General features: G+C 34.4%; 1 protein-coding gene across 1 annotated transcript in view; it reads left to right on the top strand.

The window, feature by feature from the left end:
• The first annotated feature begins 8,949 nt into the window (after nt 1-8,949).
• The window catches only part of LOC136804936 (titin-like), a 67,832-nt gene continuing 53,122 nt past the window's right edge, over nt 8,950-23,659 (top strand). Inside the window, 11 exon segments of the mRNA XM_067061468.1 lie at nt 8,950-9,326; nt 9,799-9,924; nt 12,216-12,407; nt 12,950-13,531; nt 13,997-14,170; nt 14,605-14,784; nt 15,552-15,674; nt 17,843-18,034; nt 18,756-19,076; nt 20,370-20,492; nt 22,102-22,293. Of these exon segments, the coding sequence (XP_066917569.1) occupies nt 9,099-9,326; nt 9,799-9,924; nt 12,216-12,407; nt 12,950-13,531; nt 13,997-14,170; nt 14,605-14,784; nt 15,552-15,674; nt 17,843-18,034; nt 18,756-19,076; nt 20,370-20,492; nt 22,102-22,293 (2,433 nt within the window). The 5' untranslated portion in view covers nt 8,950-9,098.

Here is a 23,659-nt window from a genome sequence, read left to right as displayed (position 1 = left end):
TAAGTTTCTTACCAAAGATTTCCGGTATTTTCATGAAATTTAACGAAGTTTTATAATTTTCATCACCGCAAAAGCTGATTTATTTTGAATTTAATGCAAAGTAAAACATACAACATTTGAAAGAAATAATTCAAGTTTGTTTTTTCTTTCCTGTCATAATTTCAAGTCAAATTTTTATCTAGGAGAGCTTTTATTCAAATTTTGAGCAAATTTTTGGAAGCGTAAATTTTGCGGCCCATGTGAGCATTTGGCGTCAAAGAACTAGATTTCGAATATGTAGAATTCCGAATACCTTTGTAAGTATAGTTTTAGAATCTTTATTTAATAATTAATTTTTCTTCGTTAATGGATGACTCTTTAAAGATGTAAATAGCATTTTATTTATGAGATGGTCATGTTTTGTTATTTAGCTTTTGTGTTTGGAACTTGAAGAAAATGAAAATTGAAAAATAAATTAATCAACAACTTATTTTCTATGGTTTGTGGAGTTTAAAATTTCTTATGGCTTATCCTGGCCATGGACGAACTCTTTTGTGTTGTGTATGTAAAAAATCTTAAACTAGAATGAGCCATTTGAGGGGGGGGGGGGGTTTACTTTTACGGTATGACGGGATTGGCCCTTTTTTAGTACGGCATTGCGGAATTCGACAAAAAAAGTGACGGGAAACGGTATTTCAAAATGAGACTGTGACGGTATTTAGTCTTATTTTTTGTCATTATGCCGCCAGTATTTTAACCTCTACAAGTCGGTGTGACGGTATTATTATTTTTTTCAATTTTCGGGATTCCGGGATTCAGCAAAGCATTTTGACGGGAAAACGGTATTACGAACCCCTACAACCCCTCCCATGAGTAAGCTGGTGGTCTGATAGTAATGTGGACTTGAAACTAGGCCGCACGCACCCCCTCTGATATGCTTTGATACAGTATCATAAATAGAATCCCCTTCCCAGAGTTATCCCCTTCCGTATTTGTGTTTTTGTGTTTTAGAAATTTTAATTAGCTTAATTACCTTAAATTAAGAAATTTTGGCGGGAATTTAATTTGGCGGATGGACGAAAAAACTAAATTTGGCGGGAATTTAATTTGGCGGTCGCTTAAAAATTTAACCTTAAAATGGCGTCAAAACAGCAAAAAAATAGGAAAAACACCTTAAAAGAGATCATATTTTCAAAATGTTTAATTTGGCGGGAATTTAATTTGGCGGATGTAGGAAAAAAGAAATTTTGGCGGGAACTTAATTTGGTGGATTTCAGACAAATCCGCCAATCCACCAAATTTTCTTTCCGCCAAAATTTCTTCCTTTAAGGTAGTAAGTTTTATATGAGAAATCTTTAAATTCCATTAAATTTTCAGGGTAGCTTGAGACCTAATATCAATTTTGCCAAAACCTTTACAGAAAAAAAATTGATTTGAGACTAAAAAATTTTGAATCTCATGAAAGTGCTTAAAAAGATTTCAGCCAAAAAATCCCCAAAAATAAGGATATCCCAGACTCAATGGGCTTTTCCAAAAAAGAATTTTACCCCCACTGTTGAGGATATTGATTTTTCGACCCTGGATACACTACTTTATTAGTAAAGATCCCCACTCTTAAAGATATGCTCAACCCCCTGGATATCCTCTCTTATAAAGATGCTTACCCCTGGATAAGCGTATTTTTTACTTGAAAAGATACTTTACCCTTTGAATATCAGCTCACTTGTCGATATTTAACCCCCTGGATATCCACTTTTGAACAAAAATTGTTAACCCCCTGGATATCCGATATCCTCAACAGGCACGGACTATTTCTGGAAAAGCCCAATGCTTGCTTGATTTTATTCCTTTTGAAAAGAAAGTCGCGTAACTGAAGAGGGTGAGGCGATGATTCATTATTCCCAAGACCACACCTATGATGACGTAATCAACAACTGCATTTACTTTTTTCAAAACCTCTTGACAAAAAAATTAATCTATGACCAGAGAGAGAAACACCCTAATTAGAAATAACAGTTGTGTATTCAATATTTTCAGAAAACTTCAGAAAGTTAAGGAGTTGTGGAAGTTGTAAGGGAGTCGTATTTCTTCTTTAGATGATCTGATTTATAGAATGGAGACATCTTTACGCGTTTTTTTATAAGAACAAACTATATAAGAACATAAGGCTTCGAGGCCCAAAAATTTAAGAACATTCTAAGAACATACTAAGGCTTTGGAGACTTAAAAACATGCAATTTCTTAAGAAATTACATCAAAATGCTAAAAAAATGCTGAAAATAAGAACATTTTAAGAACATTTTAGGCTTCTAATCCAAAAAACTAAAGAACATCCGAAGGCTTCGAAAATTTTTGATGTTCTTATAAAAACATGTATTGCTTGGCCATTCGCTCCTCAAATCATTGCAGAAAAGCCCAAATTGAGAATTGGAAAATGTCTCATGAAGGAGGATCATGAGTTCTACATTTTGATCTACAGATTGCAGCTAGTAAATGAAATGTCTATATTTGGAATACTGCATATTAAAATCTGGACCACGAATTGATAGGATAGACACCCCTGTCTCAGTGCCCCGGTGGCATGATTTCAGTACATGATTTTTTTCAGTACCTGGTTTCAGTACATGATTTTTTCCCACGTCACTGCAGTAATCAAATTTTTATTGCACTCATTTGTAATCATCCTAAATGGCTTGGGAATTCAAGAACTGTTTTTTATTGTCGCTGTCTTTATTCAATTTATATCTCAATTCACAAATGAGTGCAATAAAAATTTGATTACTGCAGTGACGTAGGAAAAAATCATGTACTGAAACCATGTACTGAAAAAAATCATGTACTGAAATCAGGCCACCGGGGCACTGAGACAGGGGTGTGGATAGGGAATGACAAAAAGATCTTGTGATTGCGTTGAAATAGGTCACCGTCATCTGTGACCAGTTGGATATCATAGCCTTTAGGGCTCACTACACCCCCTTTTCACAGACTCACTGGGGATGGACCCCTTCCCACCGGAAAAATTGGCACTGGAAATTATCAAATAACCAAATCCTGACTGAAAAATATTGTGCTATTTTTCCCATCGCCACTGAATTTTCTGGCTCGAAAATAATGGAATTCAAATTCCCAGCCATAAAAAACCATGGGAATATCAATCCCCATTGAGTTTTGGTCCGGTATTTTTACCCCACTGGCTGAAAAATACCTTCCGGGTCTGTGAGAAGGGGGTGTCCCACTGACTATGACGCTTCTTAGGGAGTGGAGTAGAATTTTCACCACTTCTCAAGCAAGAAAAATTGAAGCCTTAAGATTTTCACCGCTATTGGAATGATGAATTGAATCTAGGGCCTTCTTAATTTAGCTTTTTTCGAAATCTGACGTTTGTATGGGGAAAAAAGTTGCTTCATTTTCCATCCATGACCATGAGTTTCAAATCTTTAGCCCCTCACAACTGAGTGGTTAGGTAAGGCACGCCATATAAATAGCACAGATGCTTCCATGCTGCAAAAAGTGCCTTATATACTCAAATCAAACCAAGACAAAAGGAAAGGAATTTTTGATTACTCCGACTTTTATTAATTACTCTGGGCACAACACAATTTTACACACAAAACCATTTTAGCTATAGAACATTTCTTTCTCTATATACACGTTTTTTTATAAGAACATCCAAAATTTTTAAAGCCTTCGGATGTTCTTAACTTTTCGAGTCTTAAGCCTGAAAATGTTCTTAACATGTTCTTATTTTCACCATTTTTTGAGCATTTTTGTCCATTTTCCTAAGAAATTGGGTGTTTTAAAGTCTGCAAAGCCTTAAAATGTTCTTCACTTGTTCTTAAAATTTTGGCCATCGAAGCCTTATGTTCTTATATGGTTTGTTCTATAAAAAAACATGTAACAAACAATAGCCGATGAAGAATGATTTTACAACATCCCCCTCTTGTACTATCATCATCTAAAGTGATTAGTTTGGTCGTATTAAAAGATAATTATAAAGCTCCCTCAGTCGATTACATACTGTTTGTATTTAAAGAACAATCGTGAAAAACGGTATTAACAAAACAATATAATTTACCATTTTTTTCTTGCTTGTCTTTTTTTACTGCATATTGTACAAAAAAAATCTAAACAAAAGAACAAGGATGAAATACCGACAAGTTTTAAGCTTTTCATTAACAATGCAAGGATTGACTCCTCTTTCTGTGCTCTGTTTGCTGGTAAAAGCTTTTGAGTTCTGGATGATGCTAAAGAAATTTTGAATGTGTATATGTTGTTGGTGGATTGAATATTGAGGATGAAAAATAAGTTGGTGATGATAAATTATTCTTAAAATTCAGCATTTAAAACTTTTCAATAGATGAAATTACGTAATTTTACTGTAACTGAATTTAACGACTATGTATCATAGTGTTTTTATAATTGTTTGAAGTCTTGTAGGGGCTAGATAAAACTTTTGGACGCCAGATTGGAAATTAGATTAATCGGCGGAGTACGAAGAATATGCCGTGTGAAAACAAAGAAAGCGCTAGATTCAATCTGTCATTCCAAAATCATAAGACTGCACTTTTTTCTTGCTTGGGAGGTTGAAGATTCCTCTTGGTATTCAACAAACCGGATCCTTTTTTTCAAAGGAGAGTAACATTTGGAATTTTCCTAAACAACAGCATACTTTTACCACACTAAGAATTCACCCCCTTCTCACAGATGCACACTGGAACCCCTTCCCACTGGAAAAATCGGCCAAAATATCGTCCCTAGTGGAAAATTATACTCTTTTTTGTCACCGCTGAAAATAATTAGATAAGCAAATCCTCACTGCAAATTCGAATGGTCAACGACTTGTAAAACAATTCTCTAGACGGCTAGACGGGGGCTAGACCTTAGAAGGCCTTAGAAAAAACCCAAGAGAGCATGCGTGGAAAACGTGAAGCGATTAAGTTCTGCTTGGAGGTTATGTTAATGTATACTTTCTGTGTATAGCTTTCAGTTTGATTTGTGTAGCGCGGGAAAACTTTTCTGGACCATGTGGAAACACCACAACTTTTTTTTCACCGACTGCCGACCGATGCAGACAGAAAATTCGAAAAGAAAAGTTCTTCTCTTCTCCAAACTATTCTCCAAACTAAAGTACTTTTAGTCATCGTCTACTGTCTATACATATTCACAATGACAATGTCCAATGTACTAGCCAGCAGTATAGGTAAAATTTATTATTCAATTTTTTATGCAAACTTCACTGCTCTTCTAAGATTTTGTGTAACTTACCGTGCTGAAATTGATAGAAAAGGTCAAAACTATTTTCTTTGCTCAGTGGTCAGAGAGGAATAATCCTTTTACAATCAGCGATTCAAGCTTTCATATTATTCCTGTCTCTTCTAAACTAAAGAAGGGTATCAGAGTTAGACGAGGGATGGATGTCGACATTAGACCGACTCACGGTACCGTGAGATCAAATAATAACTTGCATCAGTTGAGGCTAACATGCATAGCCCTCAAATGAATGACCTGGCTGGTCATTTAAGTACAAAGTTAAATCAAAACAAAAATGATAGAGTAGAGCTGCAAGCGGAGCTGCATAAGTTGATTTGTTTTGAAATTTTGCTGCTTTAAAAAAAACCAATTTTCTCTCAGGAAATTCAGGCAAAAACAGGTTTCTTTTCCTACTGATATCAAACGGTGAAGAGCATTAAAATGTGCGCGTTTAACTGTTTTGCAAATTATGCGAATGGTATACCTAGGTACCTCTTTGTACCTCTTTGTGGCTTCTGCTTTTTCACAGCTCATCCAACTCGTTGGGTCTGATGCTTCGAAATTTTCTTGAGGCTGTGAGAGTGAGGCTTTTCGATTTTTTTAATGCGTCAATCTGGCAATTGAAGAAAATCTAAAAAGAAAATTTTGTCTTGGCTTATTTTTCACATCTAGTAGGTAATAAAAGCTTTACTCTTATACCAGCCGAACTGTATGTCTGGATGTAGAAAGTGTTCAGGGCTAATCTGTTTTTAGATGATCTTTTAACCTTGAATGATATTTTTTATATAATTGAAAAAATTGTAGGGTGCGTTTGATGGTTTTTAAAATCTTCATTTTTGATTGAACTATATATATGCAGAGCCTTCAATAGAATTGTCCTAAAGGTCCATATGCATCCATAGGAAATGAATGTCAAAAGTCTTTTTTGTACCCTTACTTTCACCTACAGGAGAAACGAGATTCCTATTATTAGCAACAATGCCTTGTATGTTAAGAGCACACATAAAGTTAAGCTTTTAAAACTTACACCAAAACATTTTTTTTGGTAAATGAATGTTTCTAGATGATTTTAGAATATTTTAATAGTACCTTTATTTTTGTAATAAGAGCTGTGGCAGAAACATCAAGATTGACACATTATCACCTTATTCTGCCGTTAAACATGAACAGGCTTTGATGCTTTTTCATTTTTAATATCATATCAATTTGATATTATTTTTCTCTGAGTGATTCTGACTTTTTCCTTGAAGTATAAGACTTTAATTTTGATGACATTCTTTTAAGATTTGTCTAAATTAAGACGAGAGAAGAGTGATACATTTTCATTCTTGTGCTTGAAATTTTTTCATCTCATGTTTTTCCAAGTTCAGGTATAATTTAGTAGATGATATGACTAAGAATGCAATTTTTAGGCCAATGCCAAAACACTTGCTTGTTAATTCAGTTCCTGGATTTGCTGGAATATTTCTAGCAAAGAAATTACAAAAAAGCTCAAACAGTGCATCATTTTTAATTTATCTGCTGTCTTTATGATCATCATCACATATCTGTTAATTAAAATTGTTACTAAGGTAATGATAATGGCATTCCAAAATTGCTCAAACTTAATTGTTTCCAAAATTGACAGCTATTTGGTAATCTTTTGTAAATGCCTCATTAGATAACATTTACTATTTGATGTGTATCTGCATAAAAAAGGAGCTTGATGAAATGAAAACATTGAAGTGTGCCATTTGTTTTATATGAGGATTAAGGATTTTTGAGTGACAAAGCAGAGTATATAAAGAAAGAATCATTAATTAAGTCTTATGAAAATGGAAATGAGAGTAAAGTATTTGATAATAATGGCATTGTTTTCTATAGGATGTTTTTAAGCTCATTAATGGCATGCACATTATTCATTCTTGCTATGCTTTTTGTATTTTTTTGTCATTTTTAACAGAATAACGTGTATTCTATTGGGATTCCATTTTTTCGATTTTTGTAAGGGAGACACTTTTATTTTCTTGCATTAGTCTTTATTTTATTGAAAGTTAACTGTGTTTTTGACTGTCATCTTTGTCTCATATCTTATACAGATATTCGTTTGATCTTTGTATTGACAATGAGGGTAGAGTATCGTAACTTGCTACCGTAAATGAAACTGAATTAACTTTTATTTTAGTTATGATCTTTATTTGTTTTAAAGGTGTATTGATTAATTATGAAGAATCAGTGTCACAGGTTTTGAAAGTTTTCCTTGGGTTTGCTCCTTTTAAAATTCTTTTCAAAGGTTGAAAGTAAAGTATGTAGTTTTAAAAAGTCGAATGTTGATACATTCCTTATTATAAGAACTGGTGTTGTTTGACGAGACTTATGCTCCTATCGTTTGGCTTTTTTGGCCTCAAGGTTGGTTTCCTCATAGTCCTTATAAAAAATACTGGTCTGGAAGCTTATTGTTTTAACTTTTCCTTAGCTTTTCCTTTGTTAATATCAAAAGATAAAAATCGATTTGCTCAGTTTTTGATCACGTTACAAAGTACTCCTTTTGGGATTGGTTTAAGATTTAATCACATGATCAAAAAGTGAGCAAATAAACAAACTAATTTCTCAAAACAAGTTCAACTAAGAAACAATGGAAAGAAACAAAAGGCTTCAAGGGTTTTTTATACGGACTATGGTTTCCTGTTAATATAATATTGGTAATGGTAAATTTGTGGCATTCGAATTCTTTACACCCTTACATCTTTTGTATTCAAACTAGGCTTAATTTGCCAAGCTCAGGGGTGTTATTAAATTCGTCTTATTTATTACTGTTTTTGAATTTCATTTATATGCAGATTCTTTAATAAGAAGAAGAATGTAAAAGGCAAACTCAATGGTTTACTCTATTTTCTTAAGCTAAACAAGAATGACTACAACAAAAGTGAATAAGACGATATCTAACTCATACTTTTTATTACTAAGTTCTTTTTAAGGGTATTTCTGGTGTTTATGCACGATAGAGCAGTTTTATTTTTACTACCTTTTATTTTTATGTTCCTATAATGTTTTAGTCAGTTGTTGTCGAATGTTTTAGTATTTGTTTGACATCTAATTGTCGTATTGTTTCAAGGAAATTTACTTAGATGTGCTAAAGCCTATCATCGCAACGGTATAATATTTCTTTTCTCTGCAGATAAGAAAATCCTAAGGACTAAATGAATGTTTTTAAAGGTTTTGATATTGAATTTTGAAAACCATGGCTTGGATATTTTGTTGTTTTATTAAGATTTTAGATGTCCGATACTTTGCTTTTCTAAGATAAGGAAAATTAATAAGTTGCTTCGGTTTATAATTGCGTGTTCGCAAGCCACTCTCAACTATCAGCATTAAGCATTTCATATTTTTTTGCCCAGACTGAATCTTTGCATATTCCACCTGACTGACCAACTTTACAAGCAACGTTGACTCTTTGAGATTATTTCCCTTTTAGGGATACAGACTCATAAGACATAGGTCAAACTCTACACGTTTATTATATACATGAAGGATGGGGTAAATATTTGAGCCTTAAATATACTCATGTAATGCATTATAATGATATTTACATGTTTGTTTTGAAATTTGGGGGATTCAAAAAATTTGGAACTTTATGGACTGATGTTCATTATTTCTTAGGCAAATCTTAAGTTTTCCAAGATTTTAGCCTGGATATGCTTATAATTGCTAATAAAGTATTGACTATATTCTTGATATTTTAGTTACCATCTGGAGAAGCGAGGCAAAGAAGGCAAGAAGAAGAAGAATTCATAACACAAAAACAAAACAAATACGTAATGAGATAAAAACAACTTATAAAGATCATCTTGCTGGAGAGAAATATTTGGATCCAATAAACTGCAATAATTATGGAAAAAGAACATAAAGGGATAATATTGTTAGAGAAACTGAAACAAGTTGTTCACCAAGCTGATCTGAATAGTAAAACAGCAATCCAGTCAGCATGTCATTCGGTTGAACAGACAATCGAAGTGCTCCATGGACGTAAGAAGAAACTTGAAGATGCTTATAAAGAAAGAACAAAACTGCTGGAACAGTCCGTCAAATCTTGCCGTTTGGATGAAGATATCAAAGAGGTCAGTTTTTAATATTTTCTTTATTACGCAGTTTTGAGTAGTAATTAGAAACTTAATGGTGATATAAGAGTCTACTGTTACTCACGGTCATGTAGTAGACTCGTATTTTAGGACGACTGAGACTTATTTTTTTCTTACGAGAAAGTTGAATACTATTTTCAAGTTCAGATATACAAGCGTTAGCTACAATAATGACTGTAGCGATCTTAGCGCCGACATAGAGCACCCGGCTACAGTCGGTAAGGTGGTAGGTTTAATCCCTGGTCGGATCATTCCTGCCTCTCTGGTAACACCGATTAAAGAGAACGTCAAGAGTAACTGGATCGATCTAGGTTGAAAGCGCCTTCCCCTAACTTCGGGTAGAGAGCTATAAGGAGCCTTCGGCTTGCCTCCGACTTTTACTGTAATAATGGACAATTTACCGGAAACCTTTTTAATATTAAACAAATTATCAACTTCTTATCTTATCTAGAACACAAAATGGGTTCAGTCAGAGGGCGAGTTATTTGTCACACAAACCGAATCTGCTTTATGTATGTCCACTGAAACAGCCGATCAATTGCTGAAAAAACACAACGAATTTGTTGGTATTTTTAAAGTAAGTTTTCAAATTATGTTTCTATCTTTGCTGTTCTCAACGGCTTATTGTATTTGATTACTTTTTCAATCCGAGTTTTCTTTAAGCTTTCTTTTGACACTATTATTGAGCGACAGAACATTAGATTTTTTTGCCCCTGGCTGACAGTGTTAAAGGGATATTCAGACGGTTTGAAATTCTGGCTTTGGAAAACTTTGTTTTCCTAAGTTTTATGTAGTACCACTAAATATTTGATAATACAGGGGGGGTTGGTACTAAAATCCAAGACACAGATGAGTACTACAAGGTTTTTTGACGATTTTTGACAAACCCCCACCTAATTTTTGAAAAAGGAATTTTAGTACACATGTACTAAATTTTTTTTTTGACATTTTAGCATAAGTAACCACCTAAATAAGGCTTATTTTGGAATTCGGTTCGAAGAATGCGGGTCTTTGGACTTTCAACAAAATGCCAACTTATTTAAGCTGTCAATGAACCTGATCAGAAACAGTCAAGACACTTTTGCTCTGCTCTACTTTAGTTATTGCAAAGATTGATTGGTTATTTTTCACCTCTAATTTACAGCTTGCTATTTCTTTTCTATCCAGTTATCCATGGTTCTTTACAAAAAATCAAAGCATTCAACTTCGAAAACATTTTTTATTCCATTGTATATAAAAGCAGAACATTAAATACACCCATGTTTCACAGCCCCAAAGGAACCTTTTTCCTCAGTTGAGATAAAAATTCCTATTGAAATGCTAATGGGGATGGAAATTCTATTGTTCCAAGGTTAAAAACCCAGTGGGGATATGGTTTTGGAGTGCTTTAAACATGGAATTGTGAGTTGAGATGAAATCAAAGTCAATTTCCCAGTGAGGCTGAAATTCAAGGGTATTTTACCACCGGGGACAAAATTTTTGCTTAATTTGTGACACATGGACGTGTTTAAATCTTATATAGAAAGTTTTTATTTGTTCATTTTGCCTAAAATGCTCGGTCAACAGTTAAATTTCCTAAAATTTGGTGGTTTTTAGTACTCATGTACTAAAATTTTTCTTGAATTTCTTGAAGACCCCACCTAATTTGGGATTTTAGTACACATGGTACTAAAATGCTTTCAGGCTTTTTTTGTAATACCACCACGGCACTAAAAGTCATGATGTCTGAAATTGTAGTACCGACCCCCTTTTATCATAATGTGTTCCCTAGTATCGTTAGTACAGTGCTGGTCCGCTCGAGCGAAGCAGGAATATTTAGCCGAGCGAAAACATGAGTCACGATTCCGCAGTCGAAACCATGACTTTAAGTTTAGCTTACCCTCCAAATAATCCCCTATTCCTCAAATATGCTCGTATTTGGCTAAAATTTGACACACATGTTTTTTTGGCGAATAACAAAAATCTGATTATTGGGCCTGGGGAAAATATTCATTTCGTGCGACAATTAGGTTGACGAACAAAAGATCACGTGACATATAAGTAGATTTCTAAAATAAACAAAAAGTTAATTTAAGCAATAAATGTAAAAACTGGGAAAATTATACTGAATTTGAAATCACGTGCTCACTATCCAATCATCTTCTTTTCGGATGATCCGCCTTTCATTTTGTTTCAAGTGACAAATAGGTAGATTTCTAAAATAAACAAAAAGTAAGGCTAAGCAAGTTAAGTCAAGCAAAAAATGAACTGACTTGTGCAAGAAACGCTAAAGTTAGATGAATATAGTGGGTAACAAGGTCAAGCACATCTAGGTTCTCAATCGAACATGTATTACGAATGATTGTATAACTATAAAACTTGTCACTTCAAACCAAATTCTTTTTAATGATGAAAACAGAGTTTTCTATGTGCACAGAATATTTGAGACAGCCAGCGTTATGCAATATGCACCAGGATTCCGTCAAAATGGTTCAATTTTTATCTCGTGACCGTTATTTTTATTGAGCTAGTTAAAAGCTGATGGGATAGAAACAAAAGAGCTATTCACAAAATTAGTATCTGCAAAAAATATCTCGTGACTGTTATTTTTATTGAGCTAGCTCAAAGCTGGTGGGATAGAAACAAAAGAGCTATTCATAAAATTAGTATCTGCAAAAAAATAAATTTTTCTATTTACTATGGGTAACCTTAAGTTTTAAGATAGGTCCTTATTACATAGTTTTCAAATTAAGGCCAGCTAATGAATAGTATTGTTTTTTTCATACACTAATTTTGAGATGTTAGCTTTTAGATATTACAAGATTGCATTGTACTGTATTGAAAATTTAATGTCTACTCAAAGACTATTATCCTTATTCCATTCACCAGGCTAAACAGAGCAAGATTCAACAAGTGTTGCGAGACGGACAGAAGCTAGTCAATGGTTATCATTTCGACCGCGCGACCATCAAATACAAGATAGGAAAATTGGATCAAATGTACAATGATTTTTCAAAGAAGTTGGATCAACAAGAACATATTCTGAATCAAACTGTCAACTTTGTTCGATCATCAGCTACGGTAAGTTTTTGACAAAATAGGTACCATCACAAACGATTTGAAAAAACAAATGAAATGGAACGGTCTTTATTAAGATGTTCCAGAACGTACTTGATCTTTCTCGAACGTTTAGAAATGGTAAATATTGACACGATAAGAACGTTCGACAACGTCCTAAGACTCATAATCATAATCGTCCAAGAACGTTCTCTAGCATTCTTAGAAACCTGAAACTTCAAGAACGTTCCGTGTCGTTCTTTTTACTTGTATTCAGATTGATGTCAAGTACCATCATTTGGAAACTCCGCATACCCAAATTTAAAAAAGTTTTTTGTACCTACCCCTCGAGAGTATCATCATCATGTTATTAAACAGACTAATTTTTTAAACAGAGACCTATCCTCAAATATGAGAAGAAAAGTCAAATTCTGTGAATTAGATTAAGTCCGCGTGTAGAAAAGAACGTTTTTCAAATAAAAATAAAAAATATTTCTAAAAGGTTTTCTTGTAAAATGTTTCAAGATGTAGAGATGTCAAATTTGTTGTTTTATTTGTTTTTTTAGGTACTGAAAACTCTTGATTCCATTAAAGTCAAGCTACATCACAAGACTAGCGAATCTGAAAAGTTGAAACAACGTAAACACGCAACGGAAGCTACTTTTAGCTTGTTACGCGAAGGGCAAATGCTTGCAAGTAAAACCAAATGCAAGAAGACCATGGATACATTAAAGTCTATCAAAGATAAGCATAATGCCATTTTAGTGTTGACTGAAAAAGGGATAAACTCTGACGATGATGACGTCATTTTTGTTAACCGAGAAATTGAACGTATTTCCTATTGGATAACGAACGTCGCTGAAGAATTTCTGAATTGTCGTAAAAACCCGGCACAATCTCGACTACATGCTGAGGAATTTGAAAGCGAGCACTTGGAGATTGCAGAAGAGTTGAATCAAGTGACGAAACAGATAAATGAGATTCGAGCTAAAGTTAGTGGTTTCTCAAAGAAGAAGAAGAAAATTGTGTTTGATTTTATGGAGAGGTTGGATCTGCTTTTAGAACAATGCAGCACATTGTCGACAAGGATTAAATATCGATTATTGTTGGTCAAAATGCTGGTCAAATTCTTAAGCCATTCTGATGAGGTTAGTTTCCAAATTTAACCGAATCTCGCTGAACTAAAATAGGGAAATACCACGTATTTTTTTCAGTCTTTTCAGCTATGAAGTTCAATTCCCTTAAATTCAAATTTCCCTTTCCCTGTAGAGGTTTTAGAGATGATCTTGATCGTTTTTGTACCCATCGTGCGGTCGATTTTTACATACCAGACTCGGAAAGGATTCTCTAGAAGAAGTGCCTACATCAGGAACAAGCGATTATTTTGAATAGCTGTCTTATCCTCAATAACTGGGAAGAAAGACGCGAGAAGCAACGTACCTCTACGTAATTTGAACTTTGGCTCGAACATTCCTATATTTGACTTGATAAAGACACCTAAGCGTAGAAATATCGTCCCAGAGAAAATATGTGTTTTGTCTGATTTTCATTTTTGATTTCGCATCTTTTTGGCAACATGAACATCATGTTTCACTTACTTTTCTTTTCTATAGATTCTGAAAGCGTCAACACGACTGGGTGAAGAGTTGACAAGTGATGAACCGCAGGAGAACATCAATGCAACTAGTTCCACCTGGAATCGCCAGAAACAAGAAAAAGAAGAGGTTGTGAATGCAACGGAGGTGCTCCAAGAAGAAGCTAATCGGTTATTAGAAGATCTCGGAATGGTATGAGTATTATGTCGGATATTATCCTATTTATTTGCTTTGGAGTGCGGAACTGTTTTAAGCCATAGATATCTTATATAAAACACTTGGTGGAGCTTCTTTGTCCCTATCCCTAGCCGAAGCAAAATAATGCACCGTCTTTGCTGAGTAGAGCATAGTTCAGTGCCGGCAATTCGATCGATCAAGACCATTCTCTCGCCTCCTCGCTTCGCGTCTTGCAGGTTGTGTGTTTTGATTAGAAAAATTGCCGGTACCGAAGTATGGTCTACTCAGCAAAGATGGTGCATTCTTCTTCTTCAACTTCTGTGGCTTGGGAAATACAGTATAGCTCTATCTGGTATTTCATAAAAGACATCTGGCTTAAAGTACAAAAAATTGGTGCTGATAAAGTGGGGTGGCCAGAAAGACTATACATTCTTTTAAATATTCAATAGTGTCCAGAAGAGACAGCGCTCGACCGGAATGCCGTCAAACGGAAGACCGAGAAGGACGTTGCCACTATTGCTCAACATTCCGCCCACATGGAATCTTTATGGAGCCAACGTGAAGATCAACTTGACCGTAACAAACGGCTCAGCACACAATTCTTTGAATTCGAAAAAGAAATTCGACAGGTACAGTTACACTCCCTGACATCGTATGAGATCGCCCGATTTCCGCTGCCCATGTTTTCTATAATTTATATAACGTACAGAATACGGCCCATATCGCCCTGTTTTTTCCCGCCCGAATAAAAACATCAGTAACCATTTTCCATTAGTTAGGGCGTATGAAATACTGCAATACTGATAATACCTTTCCCACCTCAAAAGCAATAGCGAGTTTAGTCGATATAGTTGATGTACGGTTCTATAGCGCCTTCGCTCACCTAAACAGATGACGGTATTTTCGTGTTTTCATTGTCATCGATCAAAGTGGACGGCGACATCAACTTTGCTTTATACCGTCTCCTTCGATTTATCTCGAATGTATAAACTCGGTAATGTTTCAAATCGTACAGACAGTAAACTCTGGTATAAGTTGGAGTTTTTTACAAGCTCTTTTTTGATTTGGTTGGTCATTAACCTGCAATAAAAGAATTTTTTTACTTTTTCTAAAGAACGCGTCATCTCCATTACTTCAAATGACCAATTAGTGAAGCAACTTATAAAAACTCCAGCTCATCCCTAAACTCTCGCTTATTCGAACTTCTGTTATTCGAATCTTTCTATAATTCGAACTTGTTTCCGTCAAGGAAACTCTCTTAAAATACTTTCTGTGATTCGAATCTCTCTGTAATTCGAACAAATTAGATTCCTTTGTTTTACTTTGAATAAGTGAGAGTCAATTGTAGCATTATTCCAGCACTCACTAAAAGTCTCTGCTTTTGTTTAAACTAAAGGTCATTGGTTTGATCAACGACCAAAGTGAGACGATTTTCCCATTGAAAGAGGATTTCCCAGGGTTGAAAGTCATCCAGACAGATCTACAGAAGCGTTTAACACAATTACAAAATGTCGCAAAGGTAACTATTTCATATGACGCAAATTTTTAACTTACAATTTTAATGTTAGAATAGTCAAAGGTCACCAAGAAATGAGATTAAACACAATGACCAGAATCATTCCTCAATGAAGTCTATATTCCATTTTACCAACAGTTTCCCAGGTGGAAACAATGTCTGTTTAAAAAGAATAATTTTATTGAGAGAGGTTTCCACATGGCAACAAAAATGAATACACAGACCTACATACACTCGGAGTAATTGCATTGCGGATTCTTGAAATCTAAACTAACATATCTATGAGTTTTGGTTGAGGGGAAGATTTCTTTTCTCTTGAGCCCTTGCCATATAAACTTACTAGAGCTCATAGCTCTAGGCATGTAATGGTCAGTTTTGAAATCCGGATAAACTCATCAGTTAAATGAATCAAGAGTATTTATCTTTTAAGTGAACCTTTGTCTTGAAATAGTAAGCTAATTATAACAAAGTCTGATAAGATTCTTTTTTTTAATTAGCGATAAACTTTTAAATCACTTGATTATGCTCTTTCTATATTATCTATCAACTATATTACTGAAAATCAATATTAAAGTAGTTTGACCCTACCAATTTTTTGGACCTACCTCCGGGTACCCCGGTGGAGGTTCTATAAATTAACCCATGTCCGTTCGTCCGTCCGTTCGTCCGTCCGTCCGTCTGTTACCAGCTTTTCTCAGGATTGGCTCATTAGTTTTTTCTGATTTTTTGCACAATGATGCAAAATGGCAATGCCCAGAACGTGACGGAGCCCGATTTTTGAGAAAAAATTTATTTGGGCAAATTTGGGCCAAAAACTGACTTTGTGCAAAATCCTGTCATTACTTTTTTCTGATTTTTTGTACAAAGATGGAGGGCAAGATTCTCTAAAGAATGGCTGAAGTGGTTTTTCCCGGAAAATTCTTATTCGCCTTAAAAAACGGATTTTCGTATTTTTGGGGAAATTCCCTTTAACCAAATAAGAAAATATAGCTTTTCTCAAAGTTGACTCATTATTTTTTTCTGATTTTTTGCACAATGATGCAAAATGGCAATGCCTAAAATGTGACGGGGCCCGATTTTCGAAAAAAAACATATTTGGGCAAATTTGAGCCAAAAACTGCCTAAAAATAGGGTTTTTTGGACTTTGTGCAAAATCCTGTCATTACTTTTTTCTGATTTTTTGTACAAAGATGGAGGGCAAGAGACTCTAAAGAATGGCAAAAGTGGTTTTTCCCGGAAAATTCTTATTCGCCTTAAAAAACGGATTTTCGTATTTTGGGGAAATTCCCTTTAACCAAATAAGAAAATATAGCTTTTCTCAAAGTTGACTGATTATTTTTTTCTGATTTTTTGCACTATGATGCAAAATGGCAATGCCTAAAATGTGACGGAGCCCGATTTTCGAAAAAATATATATTTGGGCAAATTTGAGCCAAAAACTGCCTAAAAATAGGGTTTTTTGGACTTTGTGTAAAATCCTGTCATTACTTTTTTCTGATTTTTTGTACAAAGAAGGAGGGCAAGATTCTCTAAAGAATGGCTGAAATGGTTTTTCCTGGAAAATTCTTATTCGCCTTAAAAGACGGATTTTCGTATTTTGGGGAAATTCCCTTTAACCAAATAAGAAAATATAACTTTTCTCAATGTTGACTCATAATTTTTTTTGCACAATGATGCAAAATAGCAATGCCCAAAATGTGACGGAGCCAGATTTTTAAGGAAAATTTTTTTTGGGCAAATTTGGGCCAAAAACAGCTTAAAAGGTTTTTTGGGCCTGAATGGTTTAAGTGATTTTCATATTTGGGGACATTCCTTTTTACCATTTTACATTATTCAACACACAAGCTTTATTTTTCCATTCTGAATTTTTGTACAATTATTGTCACTTTTTCTTATTTTCATCTGATGTTAATCATTAGGTAGGTCCATTCAGCAAGTTGCTTGTTCATCCTAAATCATGTCTGCGAGCACCCTTACGGGGTTCCAATCTTACCCGACAAGGTGTTAGTTTGAAAGTTGGGTATCAGTACAGCCATCCGATCCCGTTAAGTTAATGGTGAAATTAACCATGAAGCTATCTTTGTCTCACTTGGACGTGCCTCATTTGCCAAAAATATCCGAAACTTTTCGTCCGGATGAAAATACAACTTTATTTACTCTCCATTATTTAGCTTGCCAATAAAGAGATTTCAACACACTTGGAAATTGCTGAGAATTTTGCAGCCACTTCAAGCGAAGGCCGAGAAGAAGCACATCAAATCACTGTCCAGCTCCAATTAATTCATCAAAAATTCCGAACGAAAATTTCCAAATATGAAGCTTTACTCTCAATGTGTTCAACATTTTACACAAGCGTTGAAAAGGTAATTGCTGTCTTCTTCCCTGAGTATGACCGCAGCACCAAAGTTGAGCATTCGACTACGGTGTGCAATGTTTGGGTTCAACCCCCAGCCAGGTTATTCCAAAGACTAGAAAATGTTACTTAATGCCTCTCCCTAGAAGAAGTAGAAAAATGCAGAAAAGGCATAGGTGGCGCTCTCCTCTACCTTTGACTAGACAGCCATTTTGAAATTGGAGTCTTTGAGTTGCCGTCGACTGCAGTCGCAAACTTACTTTTTATTAAGATTTATGGCTTTTCTATTCATTCTATTCTTTTCAACTTGCAACTACTTCTTTCTTACGTCCTCGACCTTTGAATTAACTAAACTACTCAGGTAGTAATCACGTTAACCTAAGAAAGATATCCTTAATCAGGGAGAGGAAGAGATCCTAAGAAGCGACTGTCAGCACCATATAAAAGGAGTTCCCTGTTCAAGTCCTTGGTCTCTTCATTTTTATTTCATAGATAGCGGAATCGGCTGGCCATAGCTCCAGGGAAAAAAACTGAAAGGCTGTCTCAAAAAACCGAGATAGCTAGGCTATAAACATAATCGCCTCCAATGGCTATTCTAAAAACCCTTCTGTGTTTACTCCTTTCCCCTTGATTTTATGGTTAAAAAATTCCCATCTACAAATAGGAATGTATTAACATTCACCTACTAGACAAATGCTTAATTTGGGTTTCTCTTGACCTCTATCTTTAAGTTGATCGGCTATATGAATCGAGCGTTGCAAGAATACACTTCCGACTTTCTTCCGCGTGCTACCCTATCCGCTGTCCAAAAGATCAAAGATAATTCGGATAGGTTCAAAGAAATCGAAGAATTATTTACGTACACGATTCACAACGGTTACGATGTCCTGCAATCGATTCATGAATACGAATCGATGGATGGGAAATCGGCTAAAATCGAAGAAGCTTTGAAAAGTGGTTCGTCGTCAAGCTTGACAAACATTTGGGATGACAATAAGAAGCAACTTGATGAAAATTTGGTTATCTTACAAGTACTTCAAAGGATCAGTAATGTAAGTATAGTTTTTTGAACTTCTTTATTTTTGACAAAGGCTGAAAGCTAAAATTTATGATTATTCATTGCATAATCTTGTGTGCAGAAATACTTGGATAAGACCGGAATTTGCCACCACCCCCGCCCCCGCCCCCGCAATTACGACCCCTTTTGTACTTGAGAAGTGATACCATATCTATATGTTTCTTTTTTACCTCATGAATACCATAAATTGATTGTTTTACCCTTTATCAGCTACATTTTTTTTCAAATTGATTTTAGCAGAATGATCGAAATGAGAGAATTTCTTCGTCAGTTTACGTTACACCTAGAGATCATTTAAATTCCTGTCATAATGTCTTTCCCTAATTCGACTTAGAGTCAAATTTTTATCAACATCCTATCAAAGAAGAGACAAGCAGGCAAATAACTACTAGTTTTTAGTGATGACGTCACAAGACAACTGCCACTCCTTGTCTGTAGTTTTGTCTTTGAGGGCTTAAATCCTAGTTTATCAAAATTCAACCTTAAAACCAAGAAACTTTATGATAGAATGATACATTATTTTCAAATCAAAGTCTCTTATCTCAAGCTTTCTGGCTTCACCGAAAAGTCTTGAAATTTCAACCTCAATTTTCTACGACTCGAATATTCTCATTTGAAATCTTAAAAGTGTATTAGGAACTTCATATTTGCCAGATTTAGTGTTTTGGCCGGTTTGATCAGACAAAATTTAAAGAAATTGGTAAAAAAGGTTTTTCCACGAAAGTCGGGTTGGTTTGTTAGACTCTCCGTAAACTTTAAACGTTTTTATAAGAACAAACTATACAAGAACATAAGACTTCGCTGACCAAAATATAAAGAACAAGTTAAGAACATTTTAAGGCTTTGCAGACTCTAAAACACCCGGTTTCTTAGAAAAATAGGCAAAAATATTCAAAAAACTTTAAATAACAATACTTTAAAAATGTTGGATGTTCTTATAAAAAACGTGCGTTTCTTCGTGACTGTGCAATTATCAGACAAAATTTTAAGCTTAAAGTAAAAAAAACTTATCATTTACCTCACATAAAAAACAAAAGAAATCTAAAAATCATTAGCCGAGTTTTAAATTGACACGTTAAAATTTTTAACCATGAAAGGGGTTTAAAAATGACCAACTTCATTGTCTTTAATTGTGTTCAAATATAAGACGAAAATCATCTTACCATTTTTAAGGGGGTATTGTTCAAAATTTTGTTCTCGTGCTATTGATAAAAAATTTTTGAACAATTTTATCATTTCTTTAACTTTTCTTTTTTTGTTACGTTAGCTAACTTTGGTGGTTGAGGAACATACAAGACTGTTATTGAAGATTAACACTCATTTTGGAAACTCATTGCTGTCAGCTGTAACTTTTTGCCAAGAATCTGAAACGTTTCAAGATGAAATAAAGGTAACGCTCGCTTTGCTTCAAAATTTGCTGATTAGCGCATGGATATTATTTCAACGACCACCTGTCAAGAGCCAGGGGCATTCCAAATAAATTTTTCGATCCTTATCTAAATATTTTGATACTATGATTTTCAAAATTTACCGGGAGTTACCTCCCTACCTAAGCTTTCGTGAGCAGCACGAAATTGTAAGCCATCTTTATTCCCATGGGGCTGTCGTTTGGCGAGAGATAGCTTAAAGTTCTTATTTGCATAATTTTTAGTCAAGACTGACACATAGAGTGATTGATAGCATTTGAATTCTGTAACATATGGTGCTTACCCTTTGTTCATTCTAAAATGTCTGTGAAATGAGTTTAGAGAATGACTTTAGAGTTGATAGATGAAAAGGATTCAATAATCAATTCTTCTTCAAAAATCATCAACATAAATGCGTTTTTGATACCATATTGCATAAGCATGGCCAGGTTCAATTCTGAAAAATTTACCCCATTGCACAAGCAGCATGTCCATATGCGAGGCTCCTTAATTTGATATATCGAGGCGTGTAATAATTTACTATTACTTGCTAGCAATAAAGAAACTTGTTTGCGAGTCTACAGGGTGGTTTAAGTTTGGAAGGCCTGAAGAGAGGGTAAGGGCGTAAGGGTCAACAGCTGATTAAATAATATTCTAATGATAATTTTGATTTTTTTTCAATTTTACCAAATTTTATCAAATTTAAAAAGGTTATCATCGTTTTTTATGACTAAAATCTAAACAAACAAATTGTGTTTTTGAATTTCCGCCCTACTAATGACTTTAAAGGATGGAAAGAAATACTCTGAAGTCTGTTCATATTAATCTGTCTTCTTATCTAATTCCATCATCTAAACATGTAGTCAAATCCCTCTCAACATATTAATAAACCGATCATTACGATTTAATATTCAATCGATAAAAATATGTGGCATTACAAGGAATTTAAACATTCGTTCAAAATGTATCAAAAAAGAAATATTTTATGGTTTCATTTTGAAAGGGAATTAAAGATACGGTGACTTCCGTTCGCACTAAGCTTGTTGAAAACACAGTGACAAAAGCTAGGTTAAAGCACAATAATCTTATAGACTCGAAAATGTATCAAAAAAAATTTTTTTTATCAAGAAAAGAAAAAAATAATACATTGCCCACGCCGTATTCTTAAATTCATGATGAGAGCTTTAAGAATTTCATGTCTGAAATTTGAAAGCATGAGTCTTTAAATTTTAACTATGGTGGTTGTAAAATTATCGCTGTTAAATTTGAATTTTCAAAATTATTTGGTTTACGATAAGTACTAGTAAACGGTAGACTGAATATTTCTTGCGGCAGAGCAGTCGTTAAATTTGATACGTCAAAAGGGGCAGCACCATATAATTTTTTGAAAAATGAGCCTTGATTTAAATATGTAGAAAGTAAAATAAATAATCCCAGATTCACACCAAATTGTTCTTTCAAACCCTGTGACCTCCTCACTGGGACTGGGGAAAGATTTTGTTAGGTGGTTTTAACAGTTTTCTTCCGGCAGTTTTTTTTTTTACCGCGAAGGGGAATTTATTTTTAATTAAAGCATTTTACTTTTATTTTCAGGGTACTGAACAAGAAATCAGCGACGTCAGAGAAAATATCAGTAAATTGATCCAGACAGGACACCCTGATGGATTTCAATTAGAAGTCAAATTAAATTTATTGGAGAGACGGTGGAACAAGCTAGCTGAGCTGATGGAAGATCACAAGACTCTTCTCAATTCAGCGGTTGAATTCTACCAACTTTGTGAACAGGTAGAGAATCTTTTACTTTTATTAAAACTTAGGGATGGAGATTTTGGTGTTACGGAAAACGACCGTAAACTGTATCGGTATCGGAAATAACCCTTTTGTCGAAATGTTGGTAAAGAGGATACTTCATTTATAAATTTCGAAATTTTGGCAAAATTGCTAAAAAACAAAGGGAAAATTAGAATTTCGAAAATCAGGACAAAATTCCTGGGTAAATCAGTACCCTCGTTTTTCCCCTTGAGGTCAAAATAGGTATAATTACGTTCTGAACGGGACTATGTACCGGCCTCCTGTCAATAGGTCATGTCTCATAACTCGAAATGCTCAAGTTGTTGTACAAATCTGAAGTCAAGAGCTTTCAAGTGGTGCAAAAGTTTTTGTCTGAAACCAATTTTTTGACCCACAATATTTTTTCGTAAAACGTTATATTTACTATGGCGAAGATTGTAGTTTTTTTCTTCATAAGGAATCAATAGAACTCTAATTGAAAAGCTCTTGTCATAGGGCTGTGATCGTAATTTAAAAAGTACGTTTATAGTATTACCTTTTTCCAGCATGGCTTCAACTTTTAGTTAATATTCTACAGAAGATCATTTGAGAATTCCAAAGAGTTTCACAGCTTTTTTAAAGATTATATAACGTATTCAGTTAGATTATAATCGTCATCGTGACCTATCAAATATCATGGGAGATGATCCTATCGTCCAGTTATATACACGGACTATTCAAGACAACTTTTCTCAAAAGTGATTTCATCTTAATTCTCCAAATTATTTTTATTTGCTATCATCGGTAGCGGTTTTTTGTCAAACAGCATTAATAACACCGCAAAGGTATTCATGACCTGGAATTCTTTTCATTTGATAATTCACTTGGATTTATATACTTCTTGAAACTCGAAAAAATGTTTTGGAGACAAACTTTATTGCTTTAAATCGTATGAGGAGTTACAAAATATTTGGTTGTATTTTGCATTGAACTTTGATGATTGCTCCTTATCATCTCTAGGTTCTTTGTCGTGTGGTTTTTAGATTGATTTCACTTTGGTGCATGATTGTGGGTGCGTCGGACTAAATTTGTATGGCCCAATTTTGGTAGATTACCAAGGGTGCTATCGCTTTCTCTCTTTATACATCCCTTTATACAAACCTCAGCAAACCTCCCTGTTTATACATTTTAAGGGCTATCGAAGTCACAGTGAGATGAATTCACTGTAATGGTTTGCTTTCATACTATGAAATCGAAGACTTTTAATACATTAGAAGTTCTAAGGTTACAAATTGACCTTTTCCTACTGCGGATCAATCATTAAATTTCATCAAATCCTAATCTCAAAAGTCTGAGTACACGTTTTTTTTATAAGAACATC

The sequence above is a fragment of the Clytia hemisphaerica genome, unplaced genomic scaffold (genome assembly GCF_902728285.1).
Source record: "Clytia hemisphaerica strain Z4C2 unplaced genomic scaffold, Clytia hemisphaerica genome assembly, whole genome shotgun sequence".
Classification (NCBI taxonomy): Eukaryota; Metazoa; Cnidaria; class Hydrozoa; order Leptothecata; family Clytiidae; genus Clytia; species Clytia hemisphaerica.
The sequence above is the reverse complement of the archived record's forward strand: the minus strand, read 5'-3'. Positions and strand labels throughout refer to the sequence as shown.